The sequence below is a fragment of the Aquarana catesbeiana genome, linkage group LG05 (assembly GCF_042186555.1).
Source record: "Aquarana catesbeiana isolate 2022-GZ linkage group LG05, ASM4218655v1, whole genome shotgun sequence".
NCBI lineage: Eukaryota > Metazoa > Chordata > Amphibia > Anura > Ranidae > Aquarana > Aquarana catesbeiana.
Genome location: NC_133328.1, coordinates 116,446,592 through 116,466,300, shown reverse-complemented (window position 1 = coordinate 116,466,300; position 19,709 = coordinate 116,446,592). Strand labels below are relative to the sequence as shown.

Sequence of the window (19,709 nt, the reverse complement as noted above, 5' to 3'; positions counted from 1 at the left end):
GTAACCAAATTTGGTGTGCAAACACAGTGGAACTAGCACTACAACATATCCAAATTTGGGGTTCCTAGCACCAAGTAGCCCCGAGATACGGGGCCCCAAAGTTGGGTCACAAAGTGTCATTCTCTGCTCTATAGACGCTGCTAGGCGTAAATGCGGTAAAACGCCGCTAAACACAGCATGCAAACGCGACAATACGGGCATTTCTAAACGCCGGTTTCAGCTTTTAAAAACATGTGTTCAGCAAAGCTTGCACCGGCGTCTCGTGTGCATGAGGCCTAAGTAATCCTGGCATTCCAGGAATGTAACTGTTTTTTTGAAACAAACGGATGGGTTTAGCTCCACTGTATGATTTACTACGGGGCTCTGCGCTTCAGCAAAATGAACAAGAAGAAGAAAGCAATGCTGGAGGCAGATTACAGCACATTAAACATTTGGTAGCACAATTATTAATGTGGAATGTAGGTTTCTTATTAAAAAACATTATTTTTTCTCAAGTTGTTATGTGTAAAGTTCTGCTTTTAAAGTCAGCAGCTGCAGTATTTGCAGTTTTCTTCAAATGAAGCTCAGTGAGGGTGACAAGCCCTCAGCTATCCCCATAAGAAGCATGTACAGAGGAATAATCCAGCAATGGCCGCCTCCCCATCTACACACAGCACACAGGAGCCCCGCCCAGCCCCCCTTACTGGAAAGACCACGCCCACCCCTCCTCCTTATGAACCGCCAGAAGACGAGCCAGGCGCCATTTTGTGAAGCGGCACACAGAAGAGAAAGCGGGTCACTTAGCGGCGGATACGGACGGAGAGAGGTCGTGGAGGAGGAGAGAAGACCGAGCACCGGCACACTCCTCGTCTCATACACAAGCAGCAACCATGAGCGACGCAGAAGGGAAAAAGGTGGAAACCAGAGTAAGTATTATCCCCGGGGAGCTGCCCGCCCCGAGGGCTGAACGTGTGTGTGTGGTGTGAGGCAGGATGGGTGTGAGGCAGGGAGAATGTTCGAGAAGAAGCCGAGGCTTTGTGTCTGCAACAAGATGGCTCCTGTGTAGACAGACGGCGGAGAGCGGCCCCGGGGTATGTATAGTGTGTGTGCGGGCACATTCACCCCGGGAGGGGGCGACAAACTGTGGGGGAGAATGCCCCTTCCATCCCGTTGCAGTGAGGATCCCATCCCGTTGCAGTGAGGATCCCCTCGGTCAGAGCTGATCACCAGAAGGAGATTTTATTTCCTGTCTCCAGTGAGGTTTGTGGATCCAGTCCCCATGGCTGCTGACCTTTTCATGAATGGGCCCCTTACACACAGGGTTATGATTATTACTGGTTGTCTGTGGCACTGTGTACAGATCAGTAAGCACTACATGGAGTACAGAGCTATACAATAGAGAAGTCTGTACTGGCAGTTAAAGAAGAAAGCTTCACATACCTTATGTGTGTTCTGGTAAAATCATTGAGACATTTTACTGATTGTTCTGTCAGTGTGATCTGAACATAGACATCAGATTATTACATCTGTGTGTAACTGGCCTAAGGCAGGCTATGCGTTTATCACTTTCATTTTATTCAACCAGCGGGTTAATTTAAAAAAAAAAAAAAAAATCCTTATTCGAGGTGGTTAAGAATCACTTTGGCTGGTGACTTCCCTGCTATCAGAATACACTGATCACAGCTGCTTGCTGTAGTCAGCGATGCTGATCGGGAGGACTTTTTTTTTTTTTTTTTTTTTTTAAGTCATTTTGGTAGATGGACTAAGAAGAAGTCATTTGGAAGACTGACTTCTGTTTATCCAGCCTGCCCATGCATGGATCAGAAGTTGTCAATTTTAGTACATTTTGCTCCATGTATTGCTAGCTTTAGCCTAGGGTTATATGTGCGGGTCAGGGAACCAGTATATAATCTCACCGGACCCTAAACCTACACAAAGATTGCACTGCTTTTTAGCAGGAACCTGGGGGGGGGGCGGGCGGCATTCCTAATGGCACCTCCACACATCACAAAACAGTGCCCATTTTTTTTGTTGTTATAGGAAACCTCATGTGCCACAGCACTTTGCAGGCACGTTTGGGGGAAAAGGGTTTGGTGTCTTTTTTTTTTTTTTTTGCCACATAAGTATAGCAGCCCATTCAAACAAGCTGCTGTGCTCATGCAAACGCACCCACACACAATAGTTATGAACCTATTTGAAGGCTCTAACTTTCCTCAGTGCTGGGCTGCTTGACCCATGGGAAGTCATCAGTAGTTAGGATCTTCTTAAACCTTCTCTTCATCAGTTGGTTATCTACTTTAGTGCATGCCCATTTTCTGTCCAATGAAGCTTTGTCCTGGTTCTTTAGGGACTGCGGGGAATTTGCTCAATAAAGAGTGGTAAGTCTCAGGCTGCCAGTCTGTGTTCTTTCTGCTGAGGTCGCATCAGGTCATATTGGGTTCAATTTGGCTGTAAGCCCAGGTATACACTGAGGGCGGGTCTGACATCGTGTGGGTTCAGCTGAACTCGCACAATTTCAAACCGGCGTTTTAGTCCGACTTCAGAGGCAATTTGACAGACATCTGTGCGGGTTCATGCACAGATGTCTATTGAAATCGCCCCAAAGTTGCCAATAGTAGTGCAGAAACTACTTAAATTAACCCAATGTGAATGTGGGCTCATGGAGAATTGACCGTCTTTGTTGAAGTACACCAGACTGGTGGGGTTGTTGGGGCAATGAGGAGGAGACTACAGGTGATGGGCTATGGTTATCAGTGTACACCATATGAGGGGTAGTTGCAAGACTGGAAAATATCTGGGGTCTCTCTCTTTATTAGCTAGATTCTTAGAACTTGGCAACCTAAAGCATACCTTTCCTCCAATAAACTATAACTTGTAGGTGCATGCTGATCTGTAATCACTTTACACGCTCTTGCAAAATAAAGGCTTTCTTTGTGAACTTTACCTTTTTATTGTATTTGTTTGGCACTGATGTAGCCAGGGCCTTCCAGCCGCCTGCTTCCAAGGCTATATTATCAGTGCCGTTCAGAGAGATCCGAGGGGGGGTTGGTTATATTATGGCAACGCCTAATCAGAATGGATTCTTGCTAGAGTGCTATGCCCACAGGTGTAGGATCTTCCAAGAGACAAAAGTATATAAGGGGAGAGATTTTCTGCTCTTTAAGTATAACTAAAGGGACTTTTTTTTTTTTTTGTAGTTTTGCATAGAGCAGAGTGATTAGAACGCTCGTCAGGTTTTTATTGCTATCTGTGCCCATATTAAAGTGGATGTAAACCCTCTCCTATACCCAGTGAAGTGAACAGCCTCAGATGATGCACAGGGAAGAAACAAATCTCCCTACATAAGTTGTACATGTATATCTACTGTCTTCAGCTTTCTATATTCTTTAGAAAGTCCACATCGTGTTAGAATTTTTACTTCCTCTTTCAGCAGTGGGAGGGGAGTCTGGACATGCACTGTGACAGCTGATTGGAGGAAAGGCGCGCACATGGCCCCCCCACATATGAAGAAAGCAACTTGCAGAACTGTGCATAGATCAGCTCTTTGCTAATCTTTTCATGGCTCAGGTTTACATACTTCTTAAAGTGATCATCTTCTGGGTTCCCCTGATGACTCTCACGGTTCCTCCCCTCATCAGATAACCCCTTAGCAGAAGCGCTTTCCCGAGGGGGTTACCTTGCAGGCGCGCGTCTATGTCCAGCATCCATAGACGCCGAATGTATGCTCCGGCGCCCGCGTTAATTATTATACAGGATTTATATAGCGCCAACAGTTTACGTAGCGCTTTACAACTTGAGAGGAGAAAGTCATTGGATTTGATTGACAGCAGAGGGCTGCGCGGTTTTCAATCTATCCAATCAAGAGCCAAGAACCCCATGCAGAGAGACAGCGCGTCCCAGCCGGGTCGAGTTCCGGGGCTCAGGTAAGTAAAACAGGGGGCTAGGGGGCCGGTCGGTCACTTGCCAGTTTTTTCACCTTAATGCATAGGATGCATTAAGGTGAAAAAACAAAGGTTTACAACCTCTTTTAAGGAGATTCACCCTCTCTATTTGTCCTGTTTACCATTATCAATTAAAGTAAACAAAAATCCCAGATTTTGGGCTGTTCCTATAAAAGTAATAGAGGGTAATTCTACCAATGGGGACACTAGTTCTGGTGGCCGGGGGATCCCCAAGGAATTCCCTTAATTTGCTGGGATTTCTTCACTTCCTGTTTGGCTATGGGACAGGAAGTGAAGGAAAGTACCTGCAATGGGTGTCCCATGGTGAAAATAATCTGACGAGGGTCTTTTTTTGCCTATCAAAACTTGGCTGGTTCAGCAGGGGCTTTCTGTGGGGAAGGCTCCCTCACTCAATGGGAGTGATTCACACATTCGATGTGAATGAGGAGTCTGTTGCTTTTTATTTTGGTATGGCTGCCAGGATATGAGCAATTCAGATCGATGTTTCAATTGTGGCATTACACAGCGGTTGGAATGCTGCTTTTGATTTTTGGTGGTTCAGGTGACGTTCCTCTTTAAGCACTTCAGCCCTGGAAGGATTTGCCCCCTTCCTGACCAGGCCTATTTTGCGATACAGCGCTGTCACTTCAACTGACAATTTGCGGTCGTGCGACATTGTACCCAAACAAATATGTCCCTTTTTCCCCACAAATAGAGCTTTCTTTTGGTGGTTCTTGATCACCTCTGTGTTGTGTTTTTTTTTTTTTTTCGCTATAAACAGAAAAGAGCGACAATTTTGGGAAAAACACAATATTTTGTACTTTTTGATATAATATCCCACATGTTTGAAAAACCACATTTCTTTATCAGTTTAGTCTACAAAATGGGGGATAGAATTATGGCTTTACTGTAAAAGTCATTGGCAGGGAAGGGGTTAGCACTGGGGGGCGATAAAGGGGGTTAACTGTGTTCACTAGGTGTGTTCTAACTGGGGGGATGGCACTGACTAGGGGAGGAGACCGATCAGTGTTCATATTTGGTATGAACACACAATCTGTCTCTATTCCCCTGAGAGAACCCGGATTTGTGTGTTTATACACACAGCTCTCCGTTCTTGCTCTCGCGGTCATCGCGCCTGCCGGGCTCATGCATTGGCTTCGGGGACATGCTGCGGGCACGCGTCTGCTAAAGCGTCTTAAAGAGCTGACGTACAGCTACGATGGGTTGAGCAGGGGAGCCAACCTGCCACAGTGTAACTGGCGACAGGTCGGGAAGGGGTTAAGGTTCCATAACGCAATCTGATTTGAATCCACTTCTCAGAGTTTTTAACAATGGTGTGCTTTTTTTTTTTTTTTTTTTTTTTTTTTTTTTTTTTTTTTTTTTCCTTCTTCTTACTAGAATACCAGTGTATGCAAGTGTTAAGGTTTTTAAATGTTCAATTCTTCAGACTTTTAACAGGTGTATATAGCTGCCCTTTAGCTTCTATGGCTAGTTTGCCTGAAGACTGTACTTGGAGGTAAGGAGTCAGAAATAAAGAACTCTCCTCTTACATGACTGCAATATCAAATCCCTGAATTTCTACTGAGACAGCTTGCAGCTCCTACATAACAATAATGGTTTTGAACATTAAGCCATGTAGGTGTTTTACATTCCTTCTAATTACTGGGCTTTTATATGTTCTATTGTTGCCGCACTCCAGACTCGGTGTGATAGATAAATGTTATGTGACCAACTTCCAAGTCCTAGAGTTCTCGGACAGATTGGTGATTCTTTCAGCAGAGTCACATATAAACTATCTATCCCCAGCCTGTAAAAGATCTATACTTGCCTTTCCTGCAACAGCATCTTCAAACCTCATCACCTGGCTGCTGCAAGTATTCAATCCATAGGGCGTGCTGAGTACCTGCTGTCTTGTACGTCTGTAGCACCATCCAGGTCAGTGAGGGGAAATGCAGCATGTGGTGGGAGGAGTATTACACCTGGAAGTGTGGAATGCCTGCAGTGGGTTAAGAAGAGCCAAAGCAGCAATGTTAAAAGCCAATAGAAAGGCAAGTATAAATGCTGTTGTACATGTGGGGGTTACAATGATTACCTTGTAATGACTATGCCTAACTTGGTTCATTTGTCATAACTTTTAGGTGAAGATTCTGAATGCAGAATGTAAAAAATGAATATTTAGATTTTTGCATAAGCTAACAAGTTGTCTTGGGTGTGCTGCCTGAGGTCTGCACTATGGGCACTTGTAACTCGTGTATATTCTGGTTTTACAAGGAAAATGATCTCTACATTACCTCTTTCACTGCCACAGACTTGTGTGATACGCAGGCAGCCCAGGGAATTTTATACATGCGTGCTCTGACTGCTAAAGCAGATGGAGAGGCATGTAAATCTGACAAGTCAACTGTTGGCTTCCATGCACCCCAATACATTTGTCTGTACATGCATTAGCAAACTTCGACAATGGGATATGCACTTGTTTTATTTATTTTTTAAAGAACAATAGTAGTGGCGTTAAGTGAACTTAAAGCGGAGTTTCGCTAAAAATTTTTTTTTTTAGATGTCAGCAGCTGCAAATACTGCAGCTGCTGACTTTTAAAATAAGGACACTTACCTGTCCCCGGGGTCCAGCGATGTCGGCACCCGGGGCCGAACCATCCCTCGATCCTTGGGTGCTGCCGCTGCCATTCTCACTGAGGAAATCGGGAAGTGAAGCATTGCGGCTTCACTGCCCGGTTCCCTACTGCGCATGCGCGAGTCGCGCTGCGCGTCTACACTGGTCCCCGTTGTGGGAACTGTGTATTTCCCACAACACAACGGGGGTGGGTGGGGAGGCTGCGGCTAGCTATACCGGGAAGTGGGTGCAGATACCTGTATTATACAGGTATCTGCACCCCCCTCCCCCCTGAAAGGTGCCAATTGTGACACTGGAGGGGGGAGGAATCCGATGAGCGGAAGTTCCACTTTAGGGTGGAACTCCGCTTTAACTGCAAGTATGTGAGCTCTTTATAAAAACTGCATTGGATTAGAATTTAATGCCAGCCTGAAGCTTTCCCACTGTTGCTTTGCCCCAAATATGTTAAGTTTTATGCTGGCTGACTTTAGAATTCGGAATTTGTGTTCATGCGTTGGATCCCTGTGGCCCCTGAAAACTCTATTTATGGTGCTTGCTAAAGACGTTGAAGGTTAAAATTCTGTGGCCTGGCTGGTTTGGTTTTTCTTTCACATGGTTTTGTGCTTGCTGCAAGAAAGAAGTTTGGGTTTAAAACAAAAAAATTGTACTCGACTCTATGCTGCATGATTGGTGCAATGTTGCAGCTGTCTGACGTTTGCTCTAAGACTGAGAACTAATCAATCACATGTTTGCTGTTAGCTCAGCTCTTTGTTCACTTAGAACAACTGTTGGTCTCCCTTCCTGCAGCACTCACTTGAGGGTCCAGCAGGAGAGGAGCAGGCACAGCTGGCTATAGTCAGCTGATCTGAGTCACAGAAGAGCAAAAGTGCACTCCTGTGACCGACAAGTGTGACCAAAAAAGCTTTGGCCATACTTGAGGTTTTTTTAAAGAGGTCTTTAGTCTGGACAAAATTATGTCAGCAGCTACACATACTGTAGCTGCCGACTTTTTTTTTTTTTTTTTTTTTTTTTTCTCTTAAGGGCACTTGCCTGTCGGGATCCAGCAGTGTCGGCACCCCAAGCTGATTTTTCAGTCTGCTTCAGGTGCAGGTGCTGCCATCTTTACTAAGGGAAACCAGCAGTGAAACCTTCCTGTGTCCAGAAGGCAGCAGCGGGTGGAAAGGGAGGGCTGGAAATACTCAAATCGCCATGGTGATCTTGCCCAGAAGTGGGAGCTGGGGTACCTGTTGAAGTTGTATGTTAACATGCCCCCACGTATCATGCCTTTGGTATGACCGCAACAGAGGTTGGCACATGCCACTGGCATACTTAATCCTGTGTTCAGGTAAACCAGATGCCTATTGTCATTAGAGGTCGACCGATATGGGTTTTTCTCTGGCCGATGCCGATATTTAGAAATCGCGGTGGCCGATATATGATGCCGATTTTTTTTTTTTTTTTTCCTTCATCTCATAAAATCTAACAGTTAGACCCCTTTCACACTGGGGCGTTTTTCAGGTGCTTTTGGGCTAAAAATAGCGCCTGTAAAGTGCCTGTAAAACGGCTCCCCTGCAGTCTCAGTGTGAAAGCCCTAATGCTTTCACACTGAGGCGATGCGATGGCAGGATGTTAAAAAAAAAAAAAAAAAGTCCTGCAAGCAGCATCTTTGGAGCGGTGTATACCACCACTCCTGCCCAATGAAATGAATGCGCACCGCTGTCAAAGCGCCTGCAAAGCGTTTCGGCAGCAGCGCTTCATGGGCGCATTTAACCCTTTCCTCGGCCGCTAGCTGGGTTATAAGCGCCCCGCTAGCAGCCGAATAGCGCCGCTAAAATGACGGTAAAGCGCTGCTAAAACCAACAGCGTTTTACCGTCAACGCATGCCTGCTCCAGTGTGAAGGCAACCTTAAGCGCCGGTTCACATTAGAAGCGGCACGACTTGCAGGTCGCCTCACCGAGGCGACCTGCACACGACTGCCGCGGCGACTTGCAAGACGACTTCTGTATAGAAGTCTATGCAAGTCGCCCCCAAAGTAGTACAGGAACCTTTCTTCTAAGTCGGAGCGACTTGCGTCGCTCCGATTAGAACGGTTCCATTGTACAGAACAGGAGGCGACTTGTCAGGTGGCTAGGTCGCCTGACAAGTCGCCCCCGTGTGAACCGGCTCTAAGTAATAAGTGATACAGAAAATTTTTTACATTTAAACATTTATTAAACAAAACAAACCTCCAATCAGTTCACTTGTAATTTAGATTAAAAAAAAATAACTATCTTAAATATTAAATACACAAAAACAGGTAATCAAAACTTTTGGACGAAAAAAAAATGGGCTTACTTTACTGCTTATTTGTGTTTTTTTTTTTGTTTTTTTTTTTTTTTGTTTTTTTTAAAAGTGTTTGAAAGACCGCTGCGCAAATACCGTGTGACATAAAATATTGCAACAACCGCTATTTTATTCCCTAGGGTCTCTGCTAAAAAAAATATATATAATGTTTGGGGGTTCTAAGTGATTTTCTAGCAGAAAATACAGGATTTTTACTTGTAAGCAACAAGTATCAGAAAAGATTGAGTCTTTAAATGGTTAAACTGAGAACTTCTACACACAGAGTTCAGCTCATTGATAAAAGAACTTGAAAAGATACAATGTATCTTCTTATCAGACTTGGCAGGCTGCCCAGGGAGGAGAGAATCCTCTCCACAGATAACTCCAGGAAACTTGCATTGACTTCTATTACAGAAGTCATTTGCAAGTCCCAGCACAATCGGCTGATGCGATATCGGCTGGCCTATATATCGTGACCTCTAATTGTCATGTAGATAAAGTTTAGTGTTTGATTTAAAAAATGTCTTGCTTGACTTGAGATTGTTTACTACCAACTATTTCAATGCACATCTCCTTCATGCTCCCTTATTAAGGTGTTGTAGAGTTTAAATTTGTGCATTTCCATCTTTTAACTCAACTATGTGCATAGCAATAGTTTTGCCTTTTTGGCATTTATGAATTTCTGTATAACTTAGAATATAGAAATATTGAGTTTTGACTACTCGCCAAGTTTGATTTGGTTCTGCTTCAGGCATTTGTACTGCTGCAGTTCTTCTGGACTGCCGGCTTACTTGTATATGGCTGCCAACTGTTTTGCAAAGTTTGGGCTCAGTTAGTGCCAGCTGTCCTTGTTTTAAATATCTTACTACTGAGTGAGCCCAGCTTTTCAGAACTTTAAACATTTATGCATACTGGAATTTAAATGAACAAAAATAGATAAGCTTAGGAAAGAGGCCTTTTGGAATGTCAGTTTTATATCCCCCAAGAACTTCAAGTGTTACAGGAGTCTCTTGGCAGCTACACTATATATGGCCAAAAGTTTATGGACATCTTAAATTGCACCTAATATGAGCATGTAGGGCAGTGGTTCTCAACCTGCCTTTTTAGCCGCCCATTCAGTTCATGACATATGGGGGGGCAGAAACTAGAGGTCAAATGACTAGTAAATGAAAGGGGCTGGAGGAGACCCTATCTCCTGATTTCAGTATAGGTGACACCCCCCCCCCCCCCCCCCCCAAAGGAGTAAGAACGAATAAAAATGGATAATACATAGAAGGGAGAGGAAAGAGTGGGAGGAAAAGGGAGATATAGAATAAGAGAACAAAGACGGCTAGAGAGGGATGGCAAAAAAAATTAGGATAGGGAGAGATGAAGGGAAAGAAAGGAGAACAAAGAGTGGTAAATCCTAAAATATACCATAAGGGGTTTTTATATTGTACGAGTGGAAGGGACTGGGGGAGCGCTAAATGTCCATGTGTTAGGGGTGCAATTTACTTGTCTTGCCTTGGGTGCTGACAAACCACACTACGAAAATAATCTTACTGTTAGGGGTCCCCACAACGTGGGAAATTTTATCAAGGGGTCATGGCACCAAAAGGGTTGAGAACCACTGTATGACTTTCCGTTCCCAAACCATGGGCGTCATGCAGTGGTTGACCCCCTGACTTAACCTGTACTCCTTCCCTTTGGTTTTTTTTTTTTTTTTTGTGGAAGGTGGGCCATTCAGCCAAGGTTGGTTAAGTCGGATACTGACCACCGGTGCTCAAAATGAATCCCAAGCTTGTCCAGATGGGTTGTTCGGGCATTTTGCATGCCACTCTGCTTCCTTCACACATTTGTCAAACTGTGGCTTGACTTTGTGCACAGGGAATATATGACGGATGAGACAAGGGCCTTCTCAACTATGGTTAAAAGATTAGAATTGTCTAAGTTGTCTTTGTATGATCCATTGTTCACAGCACACACCTGGACTCCAACATCTAGAAGGGTATCAACATAATTTTGGTCATTGTGTATCTTATCGGTAAAGGGAATCTGTGTTAAACCGATGGTGATCCCCATAAATGAATGCATGCTGTTACCCTCTCTTGATTTGTTGTGCCCTTAAGGGAGAGGGCATGATTTGGACCTGGCTGTTCCCTATATAGTTCTACTGTAGAGAGAGCACAGATTTTCAATTTTGAGGGCCAATTGACATGGTTACAGTCAGTTTGAGCACTGTGTTTATTGTATTATGTTTTTGTCTTTTATAAAATTAATCTTCATCGTATAAGGAATTGGTGCAGAATCCAGTGTTTTGGAATGTTTAGGTGCATGGAATGTACAATCAAGGAAATCCAAAGTTGTATAGTGCAGCCTACAGTTTGGTTGCAAAACAGCAGCCAGGGTTAGGCAGGCCATACATGGGTTGAATTTCGACAGAATTTTCTTTAGAAAATCTTATCTAAGAATTTTCGTTCGTATTTCGCACCATTAGTGGGCCCATTAGAATTGCCCTTCTTGGCTTTGCATACACTGGAACCCCTCAGGAGGAATGGATAGGAGACCCCCCTCTTCCCATTTGAGTGACCACCCACCCCCTCTGTTTTTTTTTCTGAATGCTGCTTACCTTACAGCAGTAAGGTAAGAAGTTTGTACACCTACAAGTGTCATTTGCACTGAAGATTCACAGCACTTAAGTCACAGTGCCACTTGTTGATGTCGGCTAGCACCTTTGGTTTGCACTTTGCACCTTCTTATGGTTGGAAGATAAACATCACTTCCAGATTGTGATTCATGCATTGTGGACTTTTTTAGTATTCATTCACTAGTCACCTTATTTCCATCTATTGCACTTTTTTATTTATGCTTTGAACTTTTTAGCATTTATATGCTATAGTCACTATTTGCTATTTGCACTTTACTGCTCATTATTATTCCTTGCGGTTCAATGCATTTAAATATATCAGTACGTGTACTACTTGAATTGATACATATTGTCACTATATTTTAGGACTTTATTTTTGTTGGAGCGCAACACCAGCTATAAATTTTTTTTTTTTTTTTTTTTTTTTTTTCATACCTACAGTGGGTGGTGTCTGCTGCACCATAGGAATTTTTATATTAGTCTCCATAGTAGCGTGGGAATACTTTTCTAGTGCAAAAATAGTGTTCTTAAATGCACACAATAAAAATAACAGTGTAGAAAGAGAGCCAAATACAGTGATGTTGTATTAAAGCAGAGTTCCACCCAAAATTGGATCTTCCACTTTAAGCACTCCTTGCCCCCTTTACATGCCAAATGTAAATTTATTAATTTTGGGGGAGGGGGGGAATTACCTTATTTTTATAAGGACTTCTTGGCCGCCTAGGGGGCTACTCCTATCCCTCTAGGCGGCCCCTCCCTCCCTGCCATCTTCCAGGTCACGGCACAGGTCCTTGAAGATTGCCTGGCCAATAGCAGAGCACGCCCGGCTGTGAAGCTGTCACGGCCGGTTGCCCACAGTTGCAATGACGGTGGAGAGGAGTGAGGCTCTGGGCAGCCGCATCACTGCACCGCGGGACAGGTGAGTGTATTAAAAGTCAGCAGCTACACTTTTTGTATCTGACTTTTTTTAATAAACAAAAACAAGTGTAACTCCGCTTTAATTCATGCATTCCAAAATATCCTGGTGATCTAGTAAGTGCATTGGCTGCTCACCTCAATTAAGAGAACATCAGGCAGTAGATCAGCCACTGATCAACATGTGATCCAATCTCCATTACTCCATCAGGTGATCGATCCGCCAGCACGCATAGAAGGTCATAAACGCCTCATGGTGTAATATGAAAAGTATATTTATTGATTAAATGTAGTATTTGCAGTTAAAATAAGGATATCCAGCATAAGAAAAGACCAAGGGGTCACCAAAAAAACAGAACTCTGAAGCAATCAGACTTCCGGTCTCAGCTGTGACCGGAAGTGACATCACCCAGCTCCTCCCGATGCGTTGCGTCACTGACATGTGACTTTATCAAGGACTGGGTGACTGTCGCCAGGATATATATGCTAGTGCTTGCCATAGAAATTGCATACTGATGCGCTAACACTATGCTGCATATGAAGGACGACGCCCAGCAACTTAAACACTCCCATGTATCGGATATTTGTGTACTTCCAAGATATAAATAAGGCAATAATAAAACGTGGTAGAACGATATTGATACCACATTAAAAATCAACACACAGCAATAAGTATTCAACGGAATAATTCATTGGTTCTAAAAAGCAACAAATTAATCAATAAATAACAAAGTAACCACACGAACCATATATTGATGATGACATAAAGCCACATTGGAAAAATAACTGGAATCGGAGGAAACAACCCTATAGGGTTTTTTATCAACAGCCACAATATTACCAGCAAGAGAGAAGAACCCCACCTTGTCAATGATTACCATCATTCTAATCAAGAGAGGTCCAGTTCATGATTATGATTACAGTAGGAGTTCTGCTCCCCGTATACTCCATATGGGAATTACCATCATGAGAGAAGAGAACCTACCCCATAATCTAATAGATATGAGGATTATGATGGAACGCCTAGACATCAGCAAGGAGAGAGACATTATAAACATGCTTTGCATTGTTTTTTTTTTTTTTTTTAGAGTACAGACAACACTGACCCCCAGGAAGATCAGGTGGAGAAAATGAAAGAAAGAGATCACTTCACCAGGACCGAGATGGAGAAAAAGGGCCAGAAAGATGAGAGGATGTTGAGCAGGGTTCAAAAAGCAAAAGAAAACTAGAGTAGAAGGGGATGGGGATCCTTAACATCAGTGGAGTTAGCTTGACCATACAAGAAATTAAAGCTTTAGATAAGAGTCTCAAATGTGCTCCTAAAAACTTGACTAAACTTTATGCATATGTCGACATACAAATGTTTACAGACTGAATATCAAAAAATATCTACTAACTAGACTGGGAGAACCCTCAATCACTAGGTTTTCAGAGAGTGATAACATGCATACCACATTGAGAAATAAATCTATTCAATCCACTACAGATGAATGAAGGACGTATGGAAGTTTTTAAATGGTGACACAAGATTTGAAAAAAATTACAGGTTAAATCGTTGGATCCTAAGGAAATCAGAAGGTATACAACAACTTGAACAAAGGAAGAATATTGTGATCTGACCTGCGGACAAAGGAGGAGCCATCGTGACGCTTTCCAAAGAAGCTTATACGAATGGGATTCCGACATCTTAAATTGTTGAGTAATCCCACATTTTACTTACTATTTGATCGCCTCTGCGATTTTCCACCCCCCCCGCTATAAACAAAATAAGAGCAGCAATTTTGGAAAAGCATTTTTTACATTTTATAATAGATATCCCCTAAAAATATATAAAAAAAATTTCTCTTTTCCTCAGTTTAGGCCGATCGTATTCTACATATTTTTGGTAAAAAAAAAAATCGCAATAAGCGTTTGGTTTGTGCAAAAGTTATAGCATTTACCAAATGGGGGATAGTTTTATGGCATTTTTATAAATTATTTTTTTTTTTTTGACTGCAACATTATGGCGGACATTTTTGGGACCATTGTCATACAGCAATCAGTTCTATAAAAATGCACTGATTCCTGCGTAAATGACACTGGCAGTGAAGGGGTTAACCACTAGGGGGCGGGGAGGGGTTAAGTATGTCCTAGGGGAGTGATTACAAACTGTAGGGGGATGGGCTAGCAGTGTCATTACATTGATCACTGATCCCGATTACAGGGAGCTGTTTACATCAACATCTCCCCATTCGTCCTCTCCGTGCGGCGATCGAGTCTGCGGGACCTGCGACCTGACTCACGGAGCTCCTGGCTGGCGCGCACGCAATGGCATGGCGGGAAATTCAAATGGACGTGCCATTCTGCCGACGTACATCGGCGTGCGCCAGTCGGAAAGGGGTTAAAAAACTAAATTTTTACCCAATACCTGTCGGATTCCGGTAATATATATTGCCGAAGATTCATAAAGCTAAATTAAACCCCCCCCAGAAGACTCATTCTAAACAGTATCTGCTCTGTTGTAGCGAGATTGGGAGAGTATTTAGACTTTTTTGCAACCAGTGGGTCAGAAAACAAAATCTTAGCTAAGATACTAAACCTCTTCAATTATATTGAACTGGATTCTGTACAAGTTTATCTTGCAACAAATTGATGTGGCTTTGTTGTACACAATTCTCAATCACCATAAAGCCTTGCAGGCTACCAGGTGGCCCTGAAAGAAATGAGCGAATTAAAATGTCCACAAAGGGGGTTCCATTTTGAAGTGCCTGGAATATAGTTTGGGACACAATTTATTTTTGGTATGGTCATACATACTATGAACAAATACAAGATATAGCAATGGGGCCAAATATGCGCTGTGTGGCGAACTTGTATATCGCTCAATGGGAGGAAGATGCTATTTATGCTAATGGACCAGAACAATTGATTGTGTCCAAAAGATATATTGATATTATCGTATGGACCGGGACTAAAGAAAGCATACTGGATTTGTCAGTATCAATAATGGAAAGAATATTAACTTTGTCATGGGAGATAGATGAAATCCACTTCTTAGACTTGGAAATTTGTCAGGAACAGGGAAATGTAAAGACCAAAACACACTTTAAAACCCTGGTGTTTTTCACCTTTAAAAAGGGAGTCCACCTGAAGAAAAATTATTAAAAGCCAGCTGCTGACTTTTTTAATAAATGGAAACTCACCTGTCCATGAGTCCAGCAATATTTGAAGCCGAGCAATAGCTTGGCTCTTAGCTGCTTCCGCCGCCATTCTCTGTGAGGGAATAAGGAAGTGAAGCGTTGCAGCTTCACTTCCCGGTTCCCTACTGCGTGAGTTGCGCTGCGTGTTCTAAGTGGTCCCCGCTATCTCCTGGGACCAGAAGACAGCAGGGGGGTGCGGAAGGGGGTGTGACTCCCGTGGGAGTCTATTCCCGGAAGTGGGTGCAGATACCTGTCTTATACAGGTATCTGCACCCCCCTCCCCCCTGAAAGGTGCCAATTGTGGCACTGGGGGGGGGGGAGAGAATCAGATAAGCGGAAGTTCCACTTTTGAGTGGAACTCCCCTTTAATGCATCCTATGAATTCGCAATGACGAGGACGTGCTGTCCCTCTGCCCAGGGGTTCTCGGCACTTGATTGGATAGATTGATAGCAGTGCAGCCATTGGCTCCCGCTGCTGTCAATCAAATCCGATGACGCGGGGGGCAGGGCTGAGTCCGACATTTGCAAATGCTGGATTTGGGAGAATGCCCACAAGGTTACCCCCCCCCCCTCGAGACCGCTGACCGCTTCTCCTAGGGGGTTATCTGATGTGGGGAGGAGCAACCGGGGACCCCAGTCCTTGAGGCCACTCTGTGCAAAGCAAGCTGCACAATGGAGGCAAGTATGTTTTTAAAAACAAAGCTTTACAATTTTAAACCTGTGGATAGAAACAGTTTTCTCTTTCCATGAATAATGGCCACCATAAACCATGCCTCAATGTACCCAAAAGGCAATTAAGATTAAGGAGAAACTGTACAGAGATTATGGACAGGCAAAAATACTAGGAACAAGATTTATAGAGGTTATGAGGGTTTTCATAAAAAAAAAAAAAAAAAAAAAAAAAATTAGCGAAGTTGGTAATATTGAAAGAGAGATATTGATGCAAAATGGGGAGGAAAAATGTTTTGCCAAGAAACTCTGCTTAATTTTGACACTAATTAACATAAACAATTGGAAAGTATCATTGGAAAACACTGGAGAATTTTAACAACTGATGGATTCCTATCACAATTAATACCGAAGAACCCTAAGTTTATGTATAGAAGAGCACAAATCCTTAGATCTTGTAGCAAAAAATGTGATAGGTCAGCCCTCCAAGCGGACATGTATGTATGTTTTTTTGAGGGTAAAGGTAATCTGTGTAAATTATTTTGCATGTCGACATACCAAGCTTAAGAGGAAGAAAGAAGAATTTGAATCCACTGTTACTGGGAAAAAGTGTAACATCAGAATTCATATCGTGTAAGACAGAAGCGGTATGTTCTGGAATACCCATGCCAGGTTACATTATGTAGGAAGAACCAAGACCCTTATGGAAATGTTTGAGGGCACATACATAATATACAAAAGGGCTACCCAAAACACAGCATTTCCAAGCATTCTGCTGAATATCATCAGAAAGATCCCTCCTCCCTTCTCTTCTGGGGTATTGAAAAATACAAACCCTATTGGAGAGGGAGTAATAAAATTATAGTAAGGCTGAATCTCGTCGGATTTATGAAATGCAGACTCTTGCGCCTTTTGGCCTTAATATCAAACTTGATCTCAACTGCTTTATTTACGATTTATTGTCCTTCTTAGATTATTTTATTAAATCTAATAGTTAGGTTCTCTTGATTTTAATATTTTTATTATATTTGTCTTCGAACGCTATCATGTGAGTTATTTGCCACTTACACTCAGTTTTTATGAGAGAGCTTGCATTAGTTTTTTTTTTTTTTTTTTTATTATGCCATTATCAATATATGGTTCATGTGGTTACTTTGCCTTTATTTTTATTACTGGATTCATTTGTTGCTTTTTTAGAACTTTATTATTATTCAGGATTCATTTAGTGCCGACAGTTTACGCTGTACTTTACAACATTAGAACCTATAAAAAAAAACAAAATTCATATCAATAAATATACTTTTGGTACCACACGACCATAAGGAATTTTTATTACCTTCTGTGTGCGATCGGATCGATCACTTGATGGATTAATGGAGATTGGATCGTATGTTGATCAGTGGCTGATCTACTGACTGTTTTCCTCTTCATTGAGGTGAGCGGCCATTGCACTTACTGGTGGATTGATCATGTGATCGTTGTGTTCAGAGGCAGAACAGGGATCTGCCTTTTGTCAGGCAGATCCCTGTTCTGGCAGGGGGCATGTCAGATCTTGTGTTCCCAGTGATCAGGAACAGCGATCTGTCAACACCTTGATCGCCCCCTAGTGTTAACCCCTTCCCTGCCAGTGTCATTTATACATTGACCAGTGCATTTTTATAGCACTGATCAATGTAATGTCGCTGGTCCCCAAAAAAAGAAATTTGGGGTCAAAATTGTCTGCTGTAGGGTTGCTGTTCTGCTAAAAATTGCAGACATTACCAGTAAAAGGTCCATAAATCTATCCCATAGTTTTTAGACGCAATAACTTTTGTGCAAACCAATCAATATACGCTTATTGCAGTTTTTAACTTTATTTTTTGCGCTATTTATTAAAAAAAAAAGTGATCAAATACCACCAAAAAGCTCTATTGGTGGTGGTGGTGGTGGGGTGACACATAAGCTTTCTTTGGGCACGACTGCACAATTGTCAGTTGCGGTGCCGTATTACAAAAAATGGCCTGTCATTAAGGGGTAAATCCTTCCGGTCCTTAAGTGGTTAATACTATTTTTACTGAATGAAACTGGTTCATTCAGTTTTTTTTTTGTTTTTTTTTGTCCAAAGCTAATCGCATGGTACGGATGGGCTGTAATTGGCCCAGTCTCATCAATGATTACATGGTACAATCACAGCTAGTAACACAATTTGTATACAATGGATGACATGAAGTGAAGCATCCTTTGCTTACAATTGCCATGTGATTGGTCTCAGCAATAACATGGTGTTGGATGGCAGTGGGTCGGTACAGTGATCAGTCATTCCCTGTCTCCGGTGACCAATCACACCACTGCGTGGCCCTGTGAGGTGCGTTCTGGGAGGACGTTATGTGCTCCGGTCATCTTTGTACTATAGGCCGGGTGGGAAGGGGTTAATAGCAGCACTTACAGCACTATATTGGTAGAGGGCATTTTTCTCAAAATGCCTACTTGACATTAGTCTAGTGTAAACCCCCCCCCCCCCCCCCCCCTTTTTTTTTTTACTAGCTTCACTAGTTCCAGGCTACCAGTTCTGTACCCCCTCCTTCCCTTTATTTATAGCTAGGTATAGACAAGTCGATTGTTGGATCAACTTCTGTTAAATGCATACGGAAAAAGTTTTGCTGATTGGCTACATCTGCTGGTCATTGCGTTTTGACAGCAGTGGGAGTCGTTGTCAATCTGTTGTCCCAGCAGGATGGGGAATTCTCGCTCCACTTCGCTTGTGCGGATGGAGTCTCTCAGGTTGTTGGGTGTTTTAGTAAGGAAAAAAAAAACTGAGCCCTGCTTTCCTTACCAAGCCTCTGTCCAATTCCAGTTGGGTTAAAAACTAAACCATCCTTTTTTTTTTTTTTTCCTAAAGTACAATTGCCACTATGTATGTACATTCAACTAAACTGATCCTTTTTCAAGGCAAGACACTCTTGCATGTACCATTGCGGACTGTCACAAGCTTGGAACTTCAGGTTGCTCTAATATGCAAATCTTAACATTTGCTGAAAACCCATGGCTGGCCCTTTGGGATGATGGGCAGTCTTTTGTGAGATTTATGTATTTGGGTACCCTGGGTTTCTCCAGAGACATTAAATATCTCCGCACGTGTATGAAGGCCTGCCAGCTTTTGAGTTGAGGCAGATTTGGTAAATGGTACATAGGAGCATGTGCACTTCAAGCGGACAAATAGCCTCCTACCTTCTTTTTTTTTTTTTTTTTTTTTTTTTTATTTTATAGCCTAATGCTAAGTGTAAGATTTAGAGGAAGCTAGCATTTTAACGACCGACCCTAGGGAGTTTCGAGAAATTGTACTGTGGTTTTAGAGACTGTAATTTTTAAGGATGGTAGGGTAGTATAACTTAAGTAGTCGATGTGTTTTGAGGGAGTTGTGACTTTTTTACAGAGACTTGGTTTCGCCCCGGCAAAAAATACCAGACTTGTCTATACTCTACCTGCT

The 19,709-nt window shown here is 42.7% G+C and overlaps 1 protein-coding gene across 4 annotated transcripts in view; it reads left to right on the top strand.

Annotated features, from left to right (window-relative positions):
- The first annotated feature begins 691 nt into the window (after window positions 1-691).
- TRA2A (transformer 2 alpha homolog) overlaps window positions 692-19,709 on the top strand; it is a 37,369-nt gene continuing 18,351 nt past the window's right edge. For 2 of the 4 annotated variants that reach the window (XM_073630101.1, XM_073630099.1), the window contains exon 1: window positions 692-905. In XM_073630101.1, the coding sequence (XP_073486202.1) occupies window positions 870-905 (36 nt within the window). In that variant the 5' untranslated portion in view covers window positions 692-869. The remainder of the gene's footprint in view (window positions 906-19,709) is intronic. The other 2 variants (XM_073630102.1, XM_073630100.1) reach the window with 2 other exon arrangements.